This window comes from Drosophila suzukii, chromosome 2R (genome assembly GCF_043229965.1).
Source record: "Drosophila suzukii chromosome 2R, CBGP_Dsuzu_IsoJpt1.0, whole genome shotgun sequence".
Taxonomy (NCBI): Eukaryota; Metazoa; Arthropoda; class Insecta; order Diptera; family Drosophilidae; genus Drosophila; species Drosophila suzukii.
In genome coordinates this window covers 18421829-18446593 of record NC_092081.1, presented here as the reverse complement: position 1 = coordinate 18446593, position 24765 = coordinate 18421829, and the positions used below count along the sequence as shown (strand labels likewise).

At 38.0% G+C, this 24765-nt stretch overlaps 1 protein-coding gene across 3 annotated transcripts in view; it reads left to right on the top strand.

The window, feature by feature from the left end:
- The window catches only part of apt (apontic), a 40542-nt gene that overhangs the window by 8881 nt on the left and 6896 nt on the right, over positions 1-24765 (top strand). Inside the window, exon 1 of one of the 3 annotated variants that reach the window (XM_017074050.4) lies at positions 11202-11533. The exons of the other annotated variants lie outside the window; for them this stretch is intronic. Coding sequence (XP_016929539.2) covers positions 11531-11533 — 3 coding nt within the window. The 5' untranslated portion in view covers positions 11202-11530. Of the gene's footprint in view, positions 1-11201; positions 11534-24765 lie in introns of those variants that run through there. 3 annotated transcript variants of the gene reach the window in all.

Sequence of the window (24765 nt, the reverse complement as noted above, 5' to 3'; positions counted from 1 at the left end):
ATGTGTTTACAACTCAATATGCCAACCAGTTCAGAATTATATGAGCACTGACTTCCGGATCCTTTGCTTTTCCTATCTGCGATCTGAGTGGTATTATCTTGAAAACTGGTATTTCCCTATGAGTGCTCCATGATTTCCATTAATTGAGGTCTTCTAACTTGCTCAAGTACTAGTCTCGGTTTCATTTCGGTTAGAAAAGGGTCTGTACTTAAGTTTACGACCGGACCCAGATAGGGCATTGAGGTTAGAAACCAAAAACGCCGTCCCAGATCCAATTGACAATGGAGCGGAACTCGAATCCGTTCGACAATTTGGGGCAGCATTGAGGAACTGGGGAGGGGTGATTGAAACGCGACAATTTGTTGGTTCTCAAGTGCTTGAGCGCAACTTGAATAACAAGCAATGAGCAATCCGCAATCGAGGGGGATATATGTACAACGTACATATAGCAATAGCACACATTACACCAATCAATCCGAATCGGATCCAGCTGCCCTTTCCTCAGATTCGAGTAAACAAAAGCCATTAGCAAATGTGTAGCCGAAAGATGCACAAACGGCGACACTTGAGCTGGTGTAATCAAATCATAAATTCATATACACAAATGGAGATAGATACGGGAATGTTCTCTCTGTGTCACTCTATTCATTTCCATTAGAGTCGCATAGATATACAGATAGATAGATATCCCTTCCAGTCGGACGACGCTTTCGTAATTGGTTCAAGTACTGCAGCCACAGAATCACAGAATCGAATGGAAACTGTACTTTATCGCCAACAATGAGTTATCAAATCCCAAAAAACCAGCTGGTTGTCGCAAACGGAAACCCCTTTTCATCTCTAGATTTATTTTCGTACTCATCTCCGTTTGCCTCCTTGCGTTCCGAGATTTATCAAACTATCTTCGGGCATTTTGCATCCCTTTGGCGCATCGCATCCCTTTGCTTCCTGTTGGAGACGAACATCTCATCTAACTCGGTTCATCTCCGTCTGTCCGTGGAGATTTTCCTTATTGTCTATACTCTAACCTGATGTCTCAATTGGGTTACATAATTGTTATGTGTGGCCAGGTGTCTATATAAAAATGGGTTCTAACAGGTTCTGTATTAGAAGAGTTCGCTCTGAAATTTCTCATGATAGTTGCAGAAAGATAGATAGTAAGATAGAGGAATCCTTATTGCTAACATCTAAAATTTTTTTTTAATTAAAAAAAAAACTATTGTCAACCAAAGAGTTTTACTTGGTAGTCTTCTTTATGAATAATAGATAATGGTAATACTAAAATTGAAGCCTTAAATTAAAAACATTAGATAAAATGGTAATATTTTGAACCAAAAGATGGACTTATGGTTCAATAAATCAACAGTCTTTAATCGTTTTACTTCAGAACTGCTTCCTTGTTAAGGGCTACCCTTGTTAGCCCAACTTTTTAGGGTATTCCAAACTTCGCTTTGGTCACACACATTGTCTCTCCTCCTTTCCTCCCTTCATTTCCATTGTAATGGGTCCGAATTCAAAAAGTCGACAACGCGCATATTTTAAGAAATCATTTCTTGATTACGACGTTTGAAAACAATTTGTCTTTCACTCTTTCGCTTCAGTTCTCAGCTTTTGGTTATTTGGTTACTTGCTTTTGTATATACATATCTATTTACATATACCCAAACATAGATACAGATGTGTTCGTATAGAGGGTTTTTTGTTTTTGTGTGTGAGATGTATTGTGTACTTAGCGCAAAGTTGTCTGACTTGTTGAGACTTTTTTATGCATTATTCTAGCGCCCATTTTGATTTTTTATTATTGTTGTTGCGGCGGCTGTTTCTATTTCTGTTGCTTTTTCATTGGCTTTCGTTAAAAAATAGACATGGGAGTTCTTATGGAGCTAAATTGATGTGGTTGTCGGTTTTGTCGTTCGTAACTTACTTGGCTTTTGATGAAAATGAATTCATAATTTGAATGGATGTTTTCTTGGGGGGAAATATTGGTAAGAATTGTTAAGTGGAAGTGATTTTGATTTTTTGGGGGAGAGTTAATGGTTTTCTCTTAAAATGATTGAATGTTTTTCAGTTTAGTATCTAGTAACTAGTTTTATTTCCTTGGAAAAGGGTCTTAAGAAAACTGTGTTTTTAACAGGGATTGTCAAAAAAAGTTGTTTTTAAAAAAAAATTTTAAATTACTCTTTAGTATCAATCAAATATGAACAGTTATTTGTATTATGCAATTTGTTTTGGAAGACTTTTTGAGTTCTGTACTGGGGTTTTTAAATGAGAGTCCTTTTTACAGTTTTCGCCGTTCATTAACAAATTTTAGTGAATTGGCGGAGAAAGGGAGAAGGCAATAGCCGTCACAACAAATGGCAATAACACCTGTTGAAGTCACACACACGCACACACCGGCACTTTCACACAGACACGCGCCGTCGCATCCACACACACAAGCACGCAAAAAGGACAATAACATTTGCTCACGTGTTGAGAGGAAGAGAGTGGGAGAGGCATCCGAGTGGCATGAGTGCAAAAGGGAAAGCAACAGAGGCTAAACACATGTCTGCAGGACCCTCTCTCCTTCCACTACCATTTCTCTCTCCCTCTCTCTCACGAAGAGGTGAGCGTGTCCTTGCCTTCGTCCTTTTTGTCTCTGTTTTGTTTTCGCTCTTCGCTCGTGCGTGTGAGTAACATGTGCATATATGAACATTCGTGGCCATAGGTCAGGTTCAAAACCCGCCTCGGGTTCGAATTCAGGTTAAGGATCAGGATCCCGGGATATGGATAAGGACAAGGATATGGGACATTGGCAGCTAAATGCCACTAAATATGCAGCATAACGAAACTGGTCCGAATGGCATGTGTCCTTTCGTTCGCCATTCCATTCCAAAGGTGTTGCAGCCTGTCACAATATTGCGTGCTCCTTACTTTCGTCCTTTTCTCCTCCTGATGCTGATAAGAAAGGACCAGGCAACGGCGACCGCAACTGTAAAATGTCAACAGTTGGCGACCCAGGGAACACATGTCGAGATGAAGAAGGAACCCAGGGACGTACATAAACATGCCAGCACAAAAAGTGTGGGGCAATAATGTGCAATGTGGGACAACCCATAAACAGAAGGAGCTATAACTTAAGGGGTCCAAGGGAGCACAGCTACGAAATTATTAGCATTATGTCCTGTCTGAGAAAGTTTTGTTTTCCGCTACTTTAGATATAAGATATGAAAAAGTATACTCTTAAGACTTAAAGGAAATATCTCTGAAAACTAAGATAGTCAAAACACTTCTAGTAGCTTTTTATTATACATAAGTTAAAAGTCAAACAATGATATAATATTACACTAATTTTGTTTTGAAAAAAAAAAACTCTATTAGAAACACTATATAAATAAAAAACCCCAACATAACCCTTTAAAAATGAAACTATTATTAAAATAATTGTATAAATATTATTTTTAATAGATAATTTAATCGTGTAAATATTATTTTAATGGAGTAGTAGCACTGATAACATAAACTGACCCTATGTTTTGAATATGGTTTTCATATTCCAGGTAAATGACAATTTTTATTATTGTATTAGAACAATGAAACACAAATCAGCATACATACATGCTTCCCCACAGAATCCCAGGGCGCAAAACTATAATAACAGATCCGGAGAAGACAATTTCATGATGTTCAGCTCACTAAACCTGAATAAACGCCCAGCAGTCGTCTTCCCAAGGGTGCAGATTATACCCGACTATCAAATAGCATTTCCGATCCCAGATCGACTGTACCATAATTCCATACATAAGTATGAAATCGCACGCAAAAACTGAGACCGAAACTAAATTTGAGCTGGAACTGAGACCAAATTGAAGTCGTACACCCTAAACCTAAAACGCAGAACGATTTCAATGCTGACTACCTGAGCCATATGATTCGTACCTTGAGGCATTCGGATTTGTTTTATTTGTAGTTCATTCTGTTGTTTTTGTTGTAGTTCATCATGTTCCTGGTAAAAATTTTTTGCGTCTTGTGCAAACAAACACAGACTTTGAGTCTGAGCAACTGGGGAGAGATAACAAAAGAAACACGTTATCCTTTTTTTCATGTTAATGGTTTATGGTTTCCCTGTTTTGGTTATAGAAACAGGAATAGGAATAGAAGTTGAAATAGGAATAGGGCGAAGAAGTGAATATAATAAGAGCGTCTAATGCCGGGATTCTCTATTTCCATTCCTCAATTTTGCGACTCATCCCCGTCTTAGGATAAACGCTCACTGAGAGAAAATCGGTGAATCTATAACAACTTATCATTAATGGTAGAGCAGACCTCACAGTATCTTCATTAGTTTAGGAACATATAAATATCTGATAGTCTGTAGATTATACCGTTAACATTTATTTTTTAAATGGTAAAGAAAATAATATAATATAAAATTTATTTAGAACTAAAAAAAAAAGCTTTAAAGTGTGTATCCTGAATAAATATTTATATTAGGAGAGGTTTTATTTTCCTCAGTGTGGCTTAAAACACAGAGCGTAAATCAATGAAAAAATGCTGAAAAGCCAAAATGCGTCTTTGTTGCCCATGTTCCATTCCATCTGCCTTATATGCGTAGTTTCAGGAACTAGTTTTTCGCCATCCTTCGTCTTGCAAAAACTGCGCAGCTGTTTCGGCATAAGTCCTTTGTTTGCAGATTATAAATGCGTAAGAGTACGATCCATAAGTCCCGGAGTGTGTCTCAGTTTCTATTTTAGACTAGGGAGATTGAATTACCATTTGAACAGGTGTCCCTTTCCTCTGATTTTTACTAATAATGCAATCTCCAGTCGAGGCTGCAACCCTCGCACAGTTTTGAAGTCCTAAATCCAGGGGATGCTGCAACTATTATTAAACAAATTCAAATCTCTGGCAATGACAATATTTGAGCCAGTCGGTGTAAATGGGTGGTGGTGGTCGTGGAAGTTATGAAAAGTATCTACGCATCTGCATCTATAGACGTCTAGTCGGGTAAACTGTACCCGCTCGACAATTTGAAATTCAAATCGCAGCGGCGTTGAAAGCGTATTTCAATTTTTCCCCCTTTTGTGGAGTGCCCGGCAGATTGAGAGATTGCCAAATCACATTTCACAGAGCTCGGCTCTAAAGTTAGGCAAATGTATTTACATATTTAGCCAAGAAGCCGAAAGGAAAAAAAAGTGACACAACACAAAGATACTTTTTAGTGGCAGGGTTGAGCGAACAAACCGGCATATAGATACAGATACAAACACAAAGATTCAGCTCGAGTGGAGATATTTACCCCGAGATACGCTGCAGAATGGGTTGCCCCTGATGATGATGATGATGATGATGGGGGAAGGAATAACCAAGGCAATAATCTAATGTATTCCAAATTATATCTACGCAACGTTCTATGTGAATATTTGTATATTTATGGGTTTTTGTATAACTGTATTAATGGTCTAAAAATTCTTGATTACCATGAAGCCATTTGAATTTGGATTTTGCCCTCAGATTTTTATTAACGAACTTTCTGGGAACTCTTGCACACAACCCACCGCCCTCTTCCGTTCTGTTGGCTATATAGAAATCAGAAATCAGAGCCATTGTCTTTTGGGTAACAAATTTTCCATCAATTTCCCCGCCCTTTTTTCCATCAAGAACCGCGAAGTACACCCTTGACAGAAGGGGGTTGCTACATATTCCCAAAGCTATTTTGAATTCGAGTGTTTGGGGGAAAAGCCAAAATGCCGAAATGATGCATTAAACTGCTGAAAGATGTGCGAATTAGTTGTGACCAGTTGGGAATCGTTGGGTGGGAGGTTATAACCCTGAAGTCGAGTGGAGGGGAGGTGGCTTTTTCAGTCTGATCGGTGAATTGAGTTGTTGAACTGGAATGATTGCGTGAGAAGGGTCCTCAGAATGGTGCAAAGTTCAGAAAAGGCAACATTTGTGAGGGGAAATGGTAAATTAGAAACAAATATCAAAATAAGAACTTTATTGAATCTAGCCTGGGAGTGTTCTTCAAAAGATTTCATTACATAATATATCAAAATAATAAGTTACAAAGGGAACCATTTTCTTTTTCGCGTTCCTTAAAAGATTTTATTACATTATCTTCAAATGATATAATACACAGGAAGAGACATATTTTAAAAGAAAAACTCTCCACACCTAATGGGATTTCTTTCTTATCTAGCCAGAGATCCCCGGCTTTGAAAGGAGTCCTTGGCCCTGCCTAGAATTTCATCAACTAAATGACAGGCATCCGTCTCTCAGAGATGACTCTCCCACATTGTCATTGTTCAATGTGCATGGCAACAATAATTAATTTTCCCAAATCCCGATATCAGATTTATCTATGGAAAACGTTTTAAGCCTCCCCCTGACCAAAGAAAACGAAATGAGCAAACGAAAACCGAAGAACAAAACCAAAAAATGAAAAAACGAATGCGAACAATGAGAGATATTTTTAAATGGAAAATTTCGTATTTAATCCTCACTATGTCCCATACCTTTCTCACACATCCATCCGGCTATCCGTGTATCCATCTATCTGTCGGCTTGCTCTTAACTAACCCAACCTTAGAATGCCTCAGATATTTCGGTATTCAGTTTTCAGTTTTCAGTGGTTGTTGTAATTCATCACCTACAAATCAATCATTTTGACGAAGCAACTCACTAAAAGAAGAACGTACGAACCGAAAGAACAACGAAATAAAAGGAATATCGCACTAAGAACGATGCGTATAAAATGCACACACACACTGGGCTGGAGGGACAATAGATCAATGCTTCAATATCAAAGAGTCGGCTTGACCTTTTAACGCAACTTTTTTCCAGAAGGTGAGGGGTGAGTCGAGGGACTCGGAGATGCGAGATGGAAGCCTGTCTCAGCCCGACTAATTGTCTCCCAATGGATCACTTTCTGGGATGTTACACAGGGGGAAAATGTGAGTAATATTAGGTATGATATAGGGCCTTAAAAGAATACTTCTCTGGTCATAGATAAGGAAAATCATTAAAAATTTCTAAATGTGCTAAGATGCTTAATATGATTACAAGGATTTCAAGAAATAAACTAGACTTAGTTTTCAAATGCACCAATCTTTTATATTTAAAAGTGCAGTCCTAACTATGACATTCATGAGCATTTGGCTATAACCATTTGGGAATTTTAAGACCAAAACTTAAAATTTTGTAGGTTTTTTTTAGAAAGGGGTTCAATCGTATTTTTAAAAATTTTCTTTTTGCAATGCAACTGTTTTTCCTTTTAATTTTTTCTCACTGCATCGCTCTCTATCTTGGACGCATGAAAAATGTTTTTATTCCATAGATTTATGTAGATAGGCCTGCGAAGGTGTGGTGTAGGTGAGCGAGTGCATGTGTGTAGTGCATATTTGTCTGTGTACGGCACTTAATTTGTTGTTCTTGTGTGCTGCAGCATTTTGGTGTGAGATTACGCATTCTGAGTTCCCTGCCTGATCTTTGACGATCCTTTCAGAATTGGAATTCTCATCTTGTCTTGGCTTAGTTTACAATGCTCTTTTGATTAGGCCACGAAGGTGGCCCCCCTCCTCTGCCCTCTACCCTCCTCGTACGTGATTGGTATTATTCATCACTTGTCCTTCGTTCGTATATCCTATCTTTGGCATTTGTTTCTTCGCCTCGCATTCTGGCTTATCGGGCAAGATTTGTTTAGGCACACAACCTTGGCAGTGTTTAATTAAAATTTTAAGTATGCTCAGGTAGCCTCGCTGCTTATTTTGGTATCTCCTGTTTGGTAGGTAGAATCAAAAAATTTTTCAAATTTATTTAGTTGCCACAGGAAGTCGTAAAACATTTGCGCGCTTGCTGACTATGATTTTCCTGTCCTGCTACAACATTTTCTAATTGATTTTTATGGATTTTTGTTCAGACATTTACAGGACTTCCACTAATGGAAAGTTTCCACAATTGAAAATGGGCGGAAAGGGGTGAATAGTGGGCGGTTGGAGTTTGAATGGGGCGGGGTTCCAAGGGGTCAACAGCCAAAAACCGAAAAGTTTTACGTAGTCTCAACAATGAATGCAGTCGATAAGTAGTGGCATAAGTACGATTTCATTTCTACACACACAGTCGCATATTGCCAGAAATGAGAACTGAGCAATGGAATCGGTTTTAATTTTAACAGACACCGATCTATAAAGTGCCCTTCGATGAAAAATTCCTTATTATTTTTTGGACTTCGTGGAAAGAATATTAAGTAACGTGTTATATATGAAAATCCGATTTTTGTAAGCTCAAAGGTGAAGCCGTTTAGTTCTAAGAAACTACAATTCTAAAATAAATAAATCTTGATAAATAAAACGGAATAAGAAGATCTCATTAAGATCCTAACGACGTGTACGATTTTTATTACAATTTAGCCCAACAATAAAGTTGTTTAACAATTGGAATGATATGGTATTAAGGTATTATACAAGTATAGGTAGACAATCCAAATATTAACGGAAATTTTGAGAATACCATTGTCAAAAGTAAGTGATGGTTTGTATGATGGTCCAAATAAGAAAATGTAGATGGCATATTAAAACATAAAACCATAATTTTATAATGGGTAAACCTTTGGGCTCTACCCAACAAATTCGTAAAGTTAGGGTAAAGTCAAAAGCTTCGTACTCCTCCTTCAAAGGAGACCGAATCTACTCAAGGCACAGCTGTTGGAAAAGAAGCAGAAGTTGGATAAAAGAGGCGAGCAGAAAAGAAAGGAAAAGAAAAGGACAGCAGGCGGCGAAGGATGAGGAAGGAAGTGGAAGTGGGCTGGGGATGGTCTCGAAATAGTCATTGTAATAAGAAAATTTTGATTTCATTTTTAGTATTTGTATAAAATTTAATAACGCCGCACAAGATGGCTGACTTTGCAGGGCAAGAACAACAAAAGAGCGAGCAGGATGGGTGGAATGAGTGAAAGAGAGAGGGGTGGCATGGGCATGGGTTTGGTGGTGGGGTAAGGGTAACTAAAACGCTTGAAACACACAATCTCGTTTCGGGTTCGGTTGGGATTTCGGGGTTACGCTTAAACTCTAAGTACATTTTAACTTAACTGCCTTTTTTGTTGTTGTTCTTTCGTTTTCGTTTTTTTGTTAGTTGCTCTCCCCTTTACCCGTTTTCCCTTTCCATGGCGAATTGTAAGGCGAAGGGCAAAAAACCCAAATGATGATGCCGATGCCAATGATGATTATTACCGTTGGCTTGGGGGGTGGGGCTTTATCAAGGGGTGGTGACTTGGGTGGTGGTTCCTCAACTTCTAACTTGACTTGTGTGTATGTGTGTGTGTGTGCGTTCGCCTGAGCACAATTATAAATTTTTGGAATTGTTGTAATTTAGTTTGTTTGTTTGCCAGTTGGATGTGCTAGCTGCTCCCTCTCGCTCACTCCTACGATATCCCTCTCTCCCTCTACTGGCTAGTTCGAATGTATATTTGTGCTAGGGTTTTCCCTTTGTTATATACTAGCTTTGATTGCGTCCTGGCGAGTAAGCGAAGCAGGCACTTTGATACCCATCAATTAGTCAGGGGTTCATTCAAACCCTATTTAGGCCAAGGGATGTGTCAGCAGCTGCTGTTGGGTTATTGCCCTGTTTTAAAGGGGCTTTTTTAGTACAGTACTTATAAGCTTTATTTCTTACAATTTTATATTGGTTCTGATGGGTGAGCGACCCGCATTTTACTACTACCCTTATACGCGTTTTTGAAAAACTCAAATTTCTTCAAATATTTACATCAAAATCATTCCAGTTTATGAAGATAGTTAGTATTACATTAAATTCGGCGTTTTAAAGCTTGTAATACATCAGTAACACAAATCGGTTGAAAAATTTTTCTTATTATATGAAACGAACCACCCAATTCTGTAACACCTTTACCTACAGTTCTTAAATCAAGTACGTAATGATATCTATAATACTCTGATAGGTTAAGTTCTTTGGAAATGTTCCCACCTTGACTATGGTATGCCGTATCCCTAACGTAACCCCGCATAATCCGTTACCTCCTGTCACTCAACTCGATGGAACTCCGGAATACCAGACATACCCTTTGACACCCTATTCATAACGGGTATAAAACTTTTCTCCTAACTGCGATTTCCAGTGCGACTGCTGCCTTTGCTGATTATCACGATAAAGCATAATGATTAAATTTTTAGTAGAAGCCGCTTGTGAGAGAGTGGTGCGAGCAGGATGGCAGTAATTGAAAGTCCTGCGAGTGCGAGCGAGAGTAATTATTGTTCGCAAAACGTCGGAGTTTTTGAACTTGTTGGGATTTGGATTGAAATTGGGTTTAGGTTTGGGTTAGGGTTTACTATTTCGGGCTCGGGTTCGGGTTCTGGGAGGGTTGCTATTCTATTGCCTGGCTGGGCTGGGGAGTGTTAGCGGCATTGGCTTGCACTTGATTAATTGCGATTTATGTATATGCGATATGGAACTTTTGTGTGTAATTACGGACGGGTTGGTTACTGTTATAACGGTCGTTGACATGAGGGTTCCTTTCGAATCGTTCGCTGTGAAATTCGAGCAATAAGCGAGGTGATTATGTAAGGAATAGTAAAAAAATAAATAAAAGGGGGAGGGTCCCTGAGAACTCCCAAAATTGTGCTATGCAGCTGCAACATCCTTCGAATCTTTTCTTTTTTTTTGGGAATAAAGAAATATATTTTTGCTGTCTCCGCAAATAATTCAGTTTTAATATTTGTTGTTTTTTTTTGGGGGAGAGCCCACTGTTGCTGTTGTTGTAGCCGCATTTTTGGTTTTTGTTTTGCTTAGTCCGTTTGGTACTCCCACACTTCTCGAGAGAGAGCGAAAGATACGAAGAGAGTGGGAGAATGGGAGAGTAGAGAGAGCAAGAGCAATCAGCCAAGTTAAAGTACAATTCCCGCTATTGTCCATTACTTTTAACCCACATTCAAAGCCAAATAATAACGCACACCAAGAAACGAATGAGAGAGCCGCACTCTCCTCAGCATGTTTCGTTTATTTCCCGAAGTGGCACACGAACGCGCTTCGGCTCTCTTTGTATCTGTGTGCGTTTGTAAATTGATTTTATTAGTTTTTCGTTATTGTTGTTGTTGTGTGTTTGCCGCTGCCGCCCCCAGCGCAGTCGACGTCGACGGCGGCGTCGGCAGAGCAGAATGATTTTAAAAAATTTTTGAATTGTCGGCCCTTTAGTCAGTAACTAAACGTGCTGCAGTGCGAACGCGCGAAGCGGCAGAAACTCTTGGCTTTTTTCATCCGGCGTTCTTTCCCTAATCAATCCGCCCAAAGAAAACCCCGCCACTAAAACACCCGACTAAATACAATTTTCATATATCGGTTCTCGAGTGCTTACACAACCCAGAAACCAATTTACCAGTGTGAACATGTGCAATTAGCTTGCAGAAACTACAAAAAACCAAACCAAAACAAATAAGAAAACTTTTAAACTCCTGCTTTTGGGATTATCAACAAACAGAAGAGAAAACTTTTCGCAGGATTTGTGAGAAGGATAACAAACGCACACAAACAGACAATCAAAATGGTAAATATTAAGCTGGAATAAGAAAACCAAAGTATTTTATATAGATCTAAAGCGGTGATTGACAGTCTGGAAAAGGGTTTAAATATTGTAGAAAGTATCTTAAAGATACAATATTTCAAAAGTTGATGCTTAAATTCATATGGAAATAACAAAGAAGATATCATGGATTCTACAATTCGATAGTATTATTTTTTGTAAATCCTTAAAATTAAGTTAAAGATCATTTTGCCGAAATATAAAAAAATATTTAATTCACAAATGTTTATAATTTTCACGATCTAAACAAGTCACTGAATAGTTTTGATATTTTAAATTAAACAATGTATTTATTCAGGGAACTCTATGAAATACTACGTACAAGATACAAAACCGATAACGCTAAAAAATCTCTAAAATGATTATTGCCTAATATAAACGTTCTAGTGTTATATTTTCATACGCCCCATGAATCAGCGCGCACTGGCTAATTTCTATTTTATTAGCCAAGTTTGTGTGACTTGACTGACACTCCTTAGTCTTAGTCATTAGCCAACTCACAAATGTCTTGGTATCTTTACCTGCCATTTGTGTGGGTTAGATTGCATATTATAAAGTCAAATAAATGAGATACCGATGGAGATATTCCGATTTAGAATTGGCGAATACTTTTTATTTGGCACGCACTCGACGCTGCGACGTACATACAAATTTAGCTTAATCTCTTTGCTTGCATATTAATTTCTGCTCAATATTATTGGCATCGGTAATTTCTATAATTTCCGGCGCTGCTGATTCGCTTAACTTAAGCGGACTGCACCCATAAAAGGCGACTCTGATTTGTGTTTCGCGATTTATTTGCTCTGGGAGCCATAAAGCAATAAGCTATTGACGTAACACTTCCGTTTCCAAACTAATATAATTCTGCTGAATTTTTAAAACCATTCTAATATAATCACACTAGTGGAGGATCCCCAGTTTCCAAGCAATCGACAAGCGAATATATGTATGCCAGAAATTCCAACCGTTATCCCTTGGGTTTTCCTAAGCGTTTTTCAAAAATGCTCTTAAATGCTCAATTGATAAATACTAAATCCGGATGGACCCCTAATGGTGTACCAACAATGCTGATATACTGTACTAGATTAGTCGCTCGGAAAACAGCTATCTACAGCTTAATATTTTCTTAAAATCCCGGAGTTTGAAGCATGACTAAGTGATGTTAAGAGAAGGAGGAAGTTTAAAAAAAGAGATGATAAAATATGTCAAGAATTCTTATATCACCATGGGTTAATCCAAAAGAATGCGCTTGCAAGAGTTCTCCTCAATTGTCAAACATTTTTCGCAATCAAATGGTTATGTATCTGATTTTCAAATTAATCGTAATAAGTGCAAAATATGAAGAAAAATGAAGAAGAAAAATTGTGGTGTGTTTGAGAATTATTGAAAATGCTGCGCCATATGTGAGATACATTTGTATCTGTATCTGTGTGTGGATGTTGGCGGGATACAAATAAACTTTTGGCACATTAAGAACGCCGCAAAATGCGAAGAGTCAGCCAAATATGAAATTATGATCACGATTATGATTATGATGTTGTTATAATTAGAGAACAACGAAAGCGAAAAACGATTCATAATTATTCAAAAATTGACTTTAAGCATTCGTCGTCGTCGTAGTGCTTCGCTCCCCGACTTTTCCACCAGCTGCCGTCGCCAGATCGTTCAGATCGTACAGATCGTTCAGATCCATATGGGCTTTAGTTATGGTCTTAGTTGGGGGCTGCTATTTTTAAGTGCACGCATACACACGACTGCAATTACACTTTCGAGTGCTTAATCACAGCCGAAACTTTTACACAAATCATATTCCTATATAGCGTATATGGGCCCACCACCCCTCATTTTCCGCTTTTCCATTCAGGGCGTGCGCCTCTTGCAACTTTTCCCCGCCGCATTTGCTTTGGTTTTCCATTGAAAAGTCGGGCGAGAATGTGCACGATATGTTTCCACTCAAAACTCAAAATGTTTGAGCGGCAGGAGGAGAGATGAAACGAAAACGACCACATTTGTTTTATTAATTGCCACTCTTACGAACACATGCTCAAGACTCGTGGCCGATAATCGTGGAATACGCTATTTTATATGGCATAATCATAATTGGCCAAAAAGTGGCTGTAATGAGCAATACGAATTGAAAATTACTTGGCTACCCATTTGGACCATGTTGCCGCGGAAAAACCGCTCATTAATTCGATTCCAAATATCGGACTTTTTCACAGGATGCTCTGTGTATGAAATATATAGAACTTACAGCTGGCAATGCTCACTGAAATAAGAAAATTACTTTAGGAAATGCTTTATAGGATACTAAAATTAATCATTAAATTAACATTCATAGCAAGGGTTGTGTATGAGTAAAAAAAATACAAATGATGGTATTTTTTAAGATGATTATATTCAAAAAGAATGATAAAAATCCTTATATGTTGATATGAGATAAGAAACCCTTAATATATTTCTTTGGTTCGGCAACGTTTGGTAAAATTCAGTTAATCGAAAATACCATTCGGCCACATTTGGAGCTTTGTCAGCTGCCATCCCCCTTTTTATTGGCTGTCTATTGAATTGGCAATTATTTGAATTTATTTTTAATGCTCACAAAAGCACACACATGAGTATCTGTGAGTTGGGGGATGTGGGAGGCTGGCAACTTCTTCTACGGCTCATTTTCACCATCTGGAATGGGATTTGATCTGATTCCATGTGAGTGTGTCTGCATCTGTATCTGCGGTTGACTACTTAATTTCCAAGTGCCATAAAAATGTCGATTTGGGATTCAAATTGAAAGGTTGCCTGCTCGCCCTTATTGAATCATACATATATGCCGTTGAATATAAGTTGTCTTATTTATTGGTTCTATGCTTATAAATATTTAAAAAGCATCGGATGGAAATAAACAATTAGTACACTTATCGACACTTGGAATCGGAGGACAGCCATGGCGATTGCCTTAAAAAGCCAATTGCTGAAAGGCTTTCGATCGAAATGTTTATGCTAATGGCTAAGGAATTTTCCATATTGATATTAAGGCTAGGGTTTTTGTTTCCATCGCCGATTGTGAACGCCTCAAATGTCGAATGCAAATTCGTTCCATCACTCATTTAGTTTTCCATAGTTTTCACAGCGGAAAATTAATGCAAGTGTAAGAAAAGTGCCTGTCGCAAACAATGCTTGTCCATCTGTTCATCTGTCCATCAGTCAGTCAATACAGCACTTCCTCAGTCAGTCAGTCATTCAGTCATTCAGTCAAACCAGGCGACAGCCACAGCCGGTTCAGGTTGAGTCACCTTATGTTATGCTTATGTGGATGCCGACTTAGGCCTCAGGCTTTTTATTTCATCTATCGACACATCCTTGCTGAGCCAAAGATGACAGCGTGAGTTACCCCTTTTTGGGAAAAAATATTAAAATATTTTATTGAATTTTTGTTTAAACTATATAATTAATTAAATAAATTATAAAAACACTTATTTTTAATGATGTAATGAGAGATAATATCAGAAAATATGCGATATTTTATAAGATAAGGTTAAACATTTTTGTTTTTTAAAAAACATTTGATAATTTAAGAGCTATTCAATACGATAAGATTAATAAATATTATCGAAATTGTTTCTTATTCCTTACTTTTTATGCGATAAACCTTAATAAATATTATCAAAAGTAGTCCAAAATTTCCTTTCATTTTGCTGATTACATCCTCTAATTGAATTAATAATGCCTTAATGCCATTTGCAACACACGATTTATCAAAATTGACTAACCAGAAATGAATAACTTATAATGATGCTTGAGCTTATGTATTCCGCACAAACGTTTCCAATGGGATTTCACGCTTTTCCGGGGCACACGCGACCACCTCACGTGGCCATCGCCATCGCCATTTCTGCGAAACACAATGCCTAACCCCCCTCCCCATAAAAACCGTCTTTTCAGTTTCGGGACCTAATCCCCCGGCCATGAGTCGAGACAATAAACTGGCAATCAATCAATGCACGTGTTTCATATTTTTTGATATTGCCGCTGACGAGAATTTTCGGACAAATCAGTCACTTGGTCTTGGGTTTGGCTTAGTTATTGCCACATCTCGGGGTAAATAAATGCCAGGGAATAAATGCACATACATATATAGTATCGAGCCAAAGTCCGAGACGTCACCCGAAAGTCGCTCAATTAGCGACGATTTAAATTTATAGATACGGTTAGGCAATGCATGCATGCCCGAGGAGAATGTCTTAATTAATTTTAATTATTTTCAATGAGCGACTATGAAATACAAAGCATTTCACCCAACTAAGAACGCGACTCGGGCTCTCGATAAGAGAAGCAATTAAGTAACGAATTAATAGCAATCGACTTATAAATATGATGGTACCCTCAGGCGAGTTCTTATGTTTGTTTTCCCTCCATAAGCGAGAATTGGGTATGCCGTTTAACCCGATCCGTCGCCCTCCTTTTTTTGGGGGGGGTAAACTTTTCACGCCACCGAAATTCGTGGTTTAGCATTTTCCAAGCCGCCAGCTTTTCCATGTGTTTACATGCGGGCCAAAGACCCGCTCAACTTCGGTTTTCCTGCTCCCTGTTTTTCCCCCTGATGGGCCATTAATTTATTTGTCTGCAACATGCAAACCAATTGACAATCAAACGCAATTAGTCACAATAATCGTGAAATGGAAACGCATTTTCTGCTTATTGTTCGCCCCGAAAATATCAATATTATTCGACCCAGTGATGAGAGCATATCTCGATAGCCTTGAAATTTTCATAAATTATAATCAGCACAGGACAAAATAAATCATCGCAGGTAGCCGGTGGGCAACGCCCAAAATTGTCTGTTATAGAATGACAGAAAGTGGAAAAGTTGAGCTAAAATGCTGGCAGATTTTGTGTTTTAACTAGAAACGATTTATTAGCAATTAAGGGATAAGTTGGTAGCACAGAAAATATCTTACAACCTCAATAAAAAGGTGTTTGTTTTTATTCCAAATTAAATATGAAAATGTAATATAGTTTAAGAAGTTAATTTAAGACTATGATGATTAGACACTCAAATTCAAATTTATTATATTCAAAACTGTATTCCCAACATTCGGATCTAAAATACCTTTTTCCAGATACAATTATTTTTAATAAAACACGCTTAAATCTAGTTTTGGATACTAATTTATATTTCATCAAAGTTTGTTTAGAATCGAATTTATATAATACCTTCTTGAATATTATGTGTAATGATGTTTTTACTGTGGCCTGTCTTATTTTAAAGTCCCATAATCCTTTTATACAACTGAATATCAAGTAGATCTCTCTCACAGATGTCTGATTTTAGTAAACTTGGCCCACATTCGACTTTTGTTTTTTCCCGATACCCTTCAGTTGCTTTTGAAGTTTTGCTGAATTAATAGGAATTTTTTCGCTTGATACCGAGATTAGCTAAAGTTGATATATGGTCAGGGCGAAATATAGGGGAGCGGGTCTCCGGCATCCAGTTAGTGGTGAAAAAGAGCAAAGCCTGGGCTGGCAGAGCACCAAAAGGGGTTGTCGACGGCGTCATCATCCTCATAATGATCTTCATTGTCGTGGCCGGGAATTCAGAATTTCGCATGGCGTGCACTTAATAAAATAGGATTAACATTTTATAGTGAGCCTCGCCCGGTCTCTTTCTCACTTGAATTACCCGTCTCTTTCTGTGATTATGAGTGTGTTCGAGTTCGAGTTCCCCTGCTCAGTTCCTTTTGTACAATACAATTTCAACAACTGCGCATTGCTTGGGTTTTTTATTTGCCCTGCCGAATGTCGAATGTGTGCGTCTGTATGTCCAACCAGTTATTGGAATAATGACAGCTGTGTGATATGGACTCAAAAACTCAACTCAAGAAATACTTCAGCCGAAGGCCATTTGTCCTTTGGAGCTAATTCGTGGGCTAGAGTTCTGTAAAAGTTCGGCAAAGGTCGAAAATAAACGCATAAGGGGGAGATACTTCTGTGGAAATTAAATTGTACTTCTAATGTTGGAAATAGCTATTATACTCTTTAAAACACTATCGGCTATAATAAGATATTTTGAAGAAAGTTTCTTAGAGATCTTGATACTATATCTGTTAGATACATTTGATAATATATAAATATAATATATAATAATAATATATAGTTGAGATTCCTACAATTATAAATTATTTTAGGTTGCTCTTTAAAATATTCTTCTTAACATTAAGGGTCCTAAAGAAAAAAACTAAAACAGTATTTCAAATTCTTAAGATGAGTATAATTAGAATATTTTTCTTTGTTTTTTAAGGGAGAGTATCTTAAAGATGAAAACCAAAATATCATTAGTTAAATAACCAACTTTGAAGCATCTTGCAGCGATCCTTTAGATATCTCAAAGATAATACCTAACCATTTCCCTTCTAAGTACCTTCATACTTGAAGATTTCCTATTTCGATTCCAGATGTACGCAGTAATGATTAACCCAGGCAATTGCCGTTGCCTGCAGTTGGTTCGTATCTGCGAGATACTTTTGTTCTCCTCGCTGGCATAACTTATGCTTCAACGCGTACCATTTAGGCATAAATCGCGCTGTCACCCCGATCTGCCTTTTGTCATCATCATCAGAGTCCCTCTGCGCTTCTGAGCCTCGGTCTTCTTCTCGCTTTTGATTGTTTTCGTTGTCGTTAAAATATTTTTTGGGTGTGTTCTGTATTTTAATAGCTGGATGCGAAGAGAAGCCAGCACTTCCTTTCGTCTCGCACACCCCTTTTCCCCCGATATGTTAGCTTGTTTAATTTCTTTCGAATTTGTCAGAGGGAGAAAAAAGAGACCAATCCGAAAGTAACATGATTTCAGTTTTTACTTGAAGTAAATCGGGAGATACTTTGACATATACACACAGAGACTGCTAATCCCTCACACGTCTCAGTTTTGGTAGCTTCGACAGATATATGTTTTCAGCCGAAGAGGAAGCGAGAGCGACTCACTTGGAATTATTAAAACCTAATCTTGATTCTACGACTTGAGGTTCCCATTGAGGAGAAGGCGAGGGGGACGTGCACTGGGGGTGCGGGGGAGTGGGCAGAGGATGTTATATATTTTAATACGAGTCCCCGATGCGATCGCACGATCGTCGCCACGCAGGTATGCGCGTTAAAATCGGAGATTTGATCACGAACCAGCACTCCCCCACCTTGAATTCCCTCTGACTTTAGTCTCGGTTTTAGGATTAAAAATGTCGTCAGCCTTTTTTATGCTGAATTTCAAATATTCTTCGGTCGGTCATCCATTTGGCATTGATTTAAAACAAAAAGGGGCTGAAATCACAGACTATAGGTACACACACCCCGAGAAAGATTTTGAGCTCAGCTTCCTTTTTTACCGACTAATTTGAGACTTGACAGCTGATTTGGGTTTTCGATTGGGCAACATCTATTCATCATTCGAAGTCTTTGCATCTACCTTGATATTGGTTTTTTTGAATCTGCGAACGATAATTTAATCTGCAGCTGCAAGGTAAATTAGAAGGATTTTTATGGGTTGCATTATTTTCCAATAAATTAATTAGGCATAAATACAGAAAAGAAGACTAGAAGATTTTCATTCGTATAAGGAGACGATAGATGCCCCACCAAACTGGGAATTGTTCAGAGCACACTTGCATTTCTATTCCCCGACTAATTGACCGACCAGTCATATTTAAGGCATATATGCATTTCGAACTATACTAGAGGTAGTCATCGAGCAAAAGGCAACTAAAGCAAAAGGCAAAAATTAATTTATTAAAATTTAAAGCGCATGACTTTTCGAGCAAATGGCAAACCGCGGCGGCAGCCACAAATAAATGGCTATATAGGTTATATGGGTTATAAGTATGATTCATGCGTCACACTTGCGCATAATAATCGAGGTGGAAATTCGGGCACACAGATCCAGATACTGGACCTACAGCCACGACCCCAGACTCCAAACTCCAAACTCCAGTTCGATATCAATGGATTCGGATTCGGATTGTTGCCGGGCGGACTAGATTCTAGTATCTAGATACCCAACTGCGTCCAGGTGTGCACTACAAACAAATTTTTCGTTGTTTTGTGGTTTTGTGTATTTTTTGTGTTATACCTTTTATTTTTTTCCTTTGGCATATGGGGTTTTGTTTGTGGGCGCCTTTGGCTATTTTGTCACTTGAAAAGTTAAAAGAAATGTAAAGAATTCGATTGCCGGACAGCTTAATTAAGGTTATCTATCAAAGGTACTTAGTTTAGTTTATTGATAGTGGACGGGACAGTCGTAAGCTCCCTAAACGATGCAATTAGCAATTAAATATCAGTTGACTTAATGCTAGGCAAAGTCTCGTCGACTTATTTATCAATTACAGATACAAAAAAAAAACACGCCGAGGTGTGCGACATCGATAAACAAAAGAGCTTTAAATTATGTGTAGTCTTAACATTTTGTTGTTGACCTAGCTAGGCAAACACATATATACATACGAGCCATTCGTTCCCATGACTTTAATTACAATTTAATATTTATTTAGTTCGATAAGAGCCCAGGTGATTATTTTTGGATACTCATGACTGCACCCAGTCTTCATAGACATGCCTATACGAATGTACCTACATATATACGAAATGTGTGTTTGTACATATCTTTATGAGTGCGTATTTGTTCTTGTGTTACTATCAATTGGGCCTAATCAAATGCTTAAGTAAATTTGTACGGCAAATCACTGAAACCGGACACCATGTGGGCAAATGTGTGTCTAATTAATAGTTAAACCCCGGGATATGGTGTTCAACGAATTTCTAATACGCTTGTTGCACACTTTAAAAGCGAATTATAGAATCAGCTTCGTGGAACTATTTCCGGTGTCTTTTGTAGTTTAAGTCCAAGATGGCTTACATACCTCACGCACCCAAGATGGCACACCCGCTCTTTTTCAACAATTTACGTAAATTAAGGGGGGCAGAAAAAAGGGGGAAATAAAAAGTTATAAACTATACAAAGAAGGCGTCAACACAATGCCAAATGGGAGCGTTTCCCCTGGTTTGGTTTCGGTTTTATCAGCCGTTGGTTAAATTACCTAGAATTAGTTAACACATTTTCCACTGCGCTCTGTGCCCAGTGTCGCCGTCTGTTTGGCATAATTAAACAATTTTGTACTTTATGCGCAATTAAATTAATTTCTTCCTTTGGCTTTAGCCGCCTGATAAGTGAATAAACGAGCCCAAGTCAAACATTTAAATTGCGATTGCACCGCCAATGCAAAGCCATGCGATATTTATGAGATATTATTAATTGGGCCAGAGTCTGGATACCAGATTACAATGGCTTGCTGACCCAGCTGCAGTTTCCGCTTCCATGCTCTGGATTCCCTTCCTTTTTCCCAGGAGCTGAAAGTCATTCAATCTGAGTGCGTACGTGCGAAATCATAAAGAACAAACATAGTGGGTTCCAGGAATGGGGCGACAAAGTGAGCAATGAGTTCAGAAGGCAATCCGCCAGATACACAGATGTATATCTGTATCTGTAGCTGTATCTGTAGATATAGATATAGATATGCTCCTACCCGCTTTGACAAACGCTGCAAGTAATGTGCGTGGCTACTTTTTCATTCGCTCGGCATGAATAACATTCATGCTCATGGATTGAATTAATGCCTTGGCATAACTCAAGTGCCAAATGCAAAATGTATCTTGAAAAGCGAGAATTAGCATTTGTCAATTGGGTGGAAGTGGGGGTTGGATTTTTGCACTTATTTCATGGGGTTTGTATTGAAAGGACAGCCAGGATTTTATTTATTTTGGCTTTAATTGAAATTTGTAAAAGTAGTCTACAGAAATAAGCTTTCTTTAATCTTAACTGCTTGCTTTTATTTTCAAGGAGGAATTTCAAGTAAAGCTATTTATTAAAAGCTGCTTCTTAATGCCAGGACTTGGGATTATGTCAAAGAGATTTAGTTGATATTGATTACTTGGAAGGATTGTAATTAAATTTCTACGTTAGTTTTTAAATTAAATTTTAAGTATTAAATACAGACCCTCTGAAAAGCATGTTTAGGTAAGTTCTAATAATGAACAACCCGTAAGAGGACCTATTTTACATAGATCATCTCTGTGGTTTGATTGAAGACTTTCTCCCAGACGAATTCCAATCATATTCCCCTCAATTGAATGGGCATAGCCGCCAGTAAGATGTCCATAATGACCGTGTTCATTTCATTTGATCAATTCAGCTCCCAGTAGAGACTATACAGCAAGTACTTAATAACGCTCATGCGAAGCTTGTTGTTGCTCTGTTCTGAATTCTGGGCTCTGAGCACATTAAGATCAGATACAAAGATACATTATCGCCGCTCGGAGCTTTGCGGATCGAGTTATTGTAGGCGGTCGTCATTCCACTCGGGCATTGGCGCAATTAAAACGCTTAAGGGGCCAAGTCAGAGTCAGAGTCAGAGTGCTGTTTACTACTTAAAGATACAAGCCACATACACATCCAGCCAACCAACCATCCATCTATCGGATCCGCTGAGATATAAATAAGCGATACGTGTAATTCGGGTCACTAACCGTTAACAATAAATTTCATTTGTTTAAGAAACTCCAGCCGGCGGGCAGGCTGTAAAATAATATCGCCATAAAAATTGACATCTGATCATTTGTAATTATTATGGCGCATTGCGACATGACAAGGCGTCGGCTACTTGCTGCCATTATTTGGGCGTGGTCAGCCCAGCTATATGGTATAGTATAAAGTATATAGTATGTTGCCATTGGCCCAAAGATCGATATATGTATGAAAAGGCCTGAGATCGGAGCAGATCGAAGCACAAATCATTCTAAATGGTTCGTGTCTCATTCGCAGTCGAAGACCCGACTCATTCTGCCTCTAATGGTAATCGCAGTGCCATAATTTACATTGCGGGACGACTCAAGTCGACTTTACTCTCGGTTCGTTCAACTCGTTCAATCAATCTTAGATTCGGTTCATGGAACAATTAATGCCAAAAAAAAAAAAGAGAAACAAGTCGAGAAACCTCAAGAGCGGGGAAGGGCTTTCTTTATTTTTCTGTTTTTTTTTTCTTTCGATTTTTTCGGGCAAGTTGTTGTCTACTTGAAGAGTTTCAGTTTTCAGTGTTCAGTTTTCGTTTTAAGTCCAACTTAAATGGAACCAGAAATTATTTTGAACGCCTTCAAGTGCCACACACAACAGCTACAACAAAAATACATTTAAAAGGAAAGAAAAAAAGATCGGGAAAAAAAACCAAAGTTGATTCGAAGTTGGGGCGCAATCATGACTTGATGCGATTATAAAGAAGTTTTTTGTTTTGGGGGAGGGGGGCAAAAACGTAGAGAGTCGGAAAGCATTAATGCCCAATACAAATAGAAATTAGATACACACACACTTAAGCATTGCGACCGCCACAAGCACATATGGATACTTAAACAATTTCGATATTCAAATGAATTTTTGGAAAATGACTAAACCAAAAATGCCGCAAATGCCCCATCTGAACTCGGCTGAACTGTCTAGAATTGTTTTCTTTTCATTCCTCCTTTTTACTGGGCTTTCGGGTCTCAGTCCGCCCGGTTAGAGGGTTATAAATAAGATATAATAATAACAATCCAATCGGGCACATACTGCAATGGCAGCCCACTTTTAAGCCACATCAAGATGTAGCTCGAAAATGCGTACGCCTCTGAATCGATATAAGTAGCTTAGGTAATTGGAGATTACTAAAACAGTCTATTAGAAAAATGTTCAGGCTTTAAAATATGGCCTTGTTGGCAGGATCTATAAGCAACAAATTTTAGTTTAATACTAAATGAGAGTCAAATTTATACTAAAAAATTTAAAAGGATTTTTCAGTATACATACAAAAGTATAGTCTTAACATAGTAAATAATTTATTTTGTTTTTTATACATTTCGTTCACACTTTTGCTTAGCAAGAAATAAATCCGAAATACAACTAATACTGTATTTGGCCATTTACAATTTAAATTACTAAATAAAAAATACGCATGAAATTCACCTAAGAAGTTCTTTTACATTTTAAAATTTTAAATTTGTAGTAAATAGAGAAAGAAACATCATATGGAATTCGACTTAAAAATTCTTTACATTGCAGAGATTAAATTTCAAAAATTTCTTTTGACTAGCTAGCTTGAGCCTAGATTAACTTCCTGAAGTCTTACAATATCAGCATATTTTCATAGAGTCGCCAGCTATTCCGAGCACGCTGCTATTTTATGATCGCTGAATGTTGTTACCATGTACCACACTCATTTAGCAAGTCGAGTGACAAACCAATTTTCATTCTACGAAAGGCATAAAAACAATAACAAATACCAATTGGTGGGGGCCCCATATAAGGCAGTTAGCAGCAGCAGCTCGACAAAGTTTGTGGCAATTGTGGATGGAATGGATGGAGCGGAGTAATGAACTTGTCAGCCATGTTTTCAGGGTGTGCTCAAGAAAGTTGAGTCGAAACACAGGCCATATAGCATATATGTGGCCTAAGTATGTACACGAATGCAGAGTGCTCCAATTGTTCGGGGGAGTGTGCGAGTGCCTGGGAATCGAAGATAAAGGTAATCCATTTGACTTGACGATATCTACGACTGTCACACAGCCTGGTTTTGATTCGAAAACTATGCACAGCTGCGCAATTTCGTATGCGAGGGGCTTGGATATTGGGTTTTCGGTTTTCCGTTTTTTTCGGGTTTTTCGGGCTGACTAATGAAACCGAACAATAATAATTTAGTAAGTCTAGGCCTACGCATGCGCAAAGGTGGATTGTGATTGCGATGCCTGGCAATTGTCACAGCACAAAACGCAATTTGTCGCCGTCGCAGACGAGGAGTGGAAGTCACTGAACCCGCTCGAGCCAAAGCTTTTTTCTATTACCTTTTTTCTACGTCTTTCCCCCACTCTATATCTATACACAGGGAGAAAAATTGAGATTTAAAAAAATATATATTTATTCCTTTTTTAATTTTAAATAATTAAAAGAGAAATGTTTTTGATTTATAACAACTTGTGTCTTGTTTTATCTCGAAAACTTTTATTATTTTATTAAAAATCTTAAAGAAAATTTATATTTTGAAAAAAAAGTCACGAAAAACATTCCTATACCTTCGAAAAAATACAAACAATACTCCAAGAAATGTATATTATTAACAATTTTGTAGCTAATGTTTTTT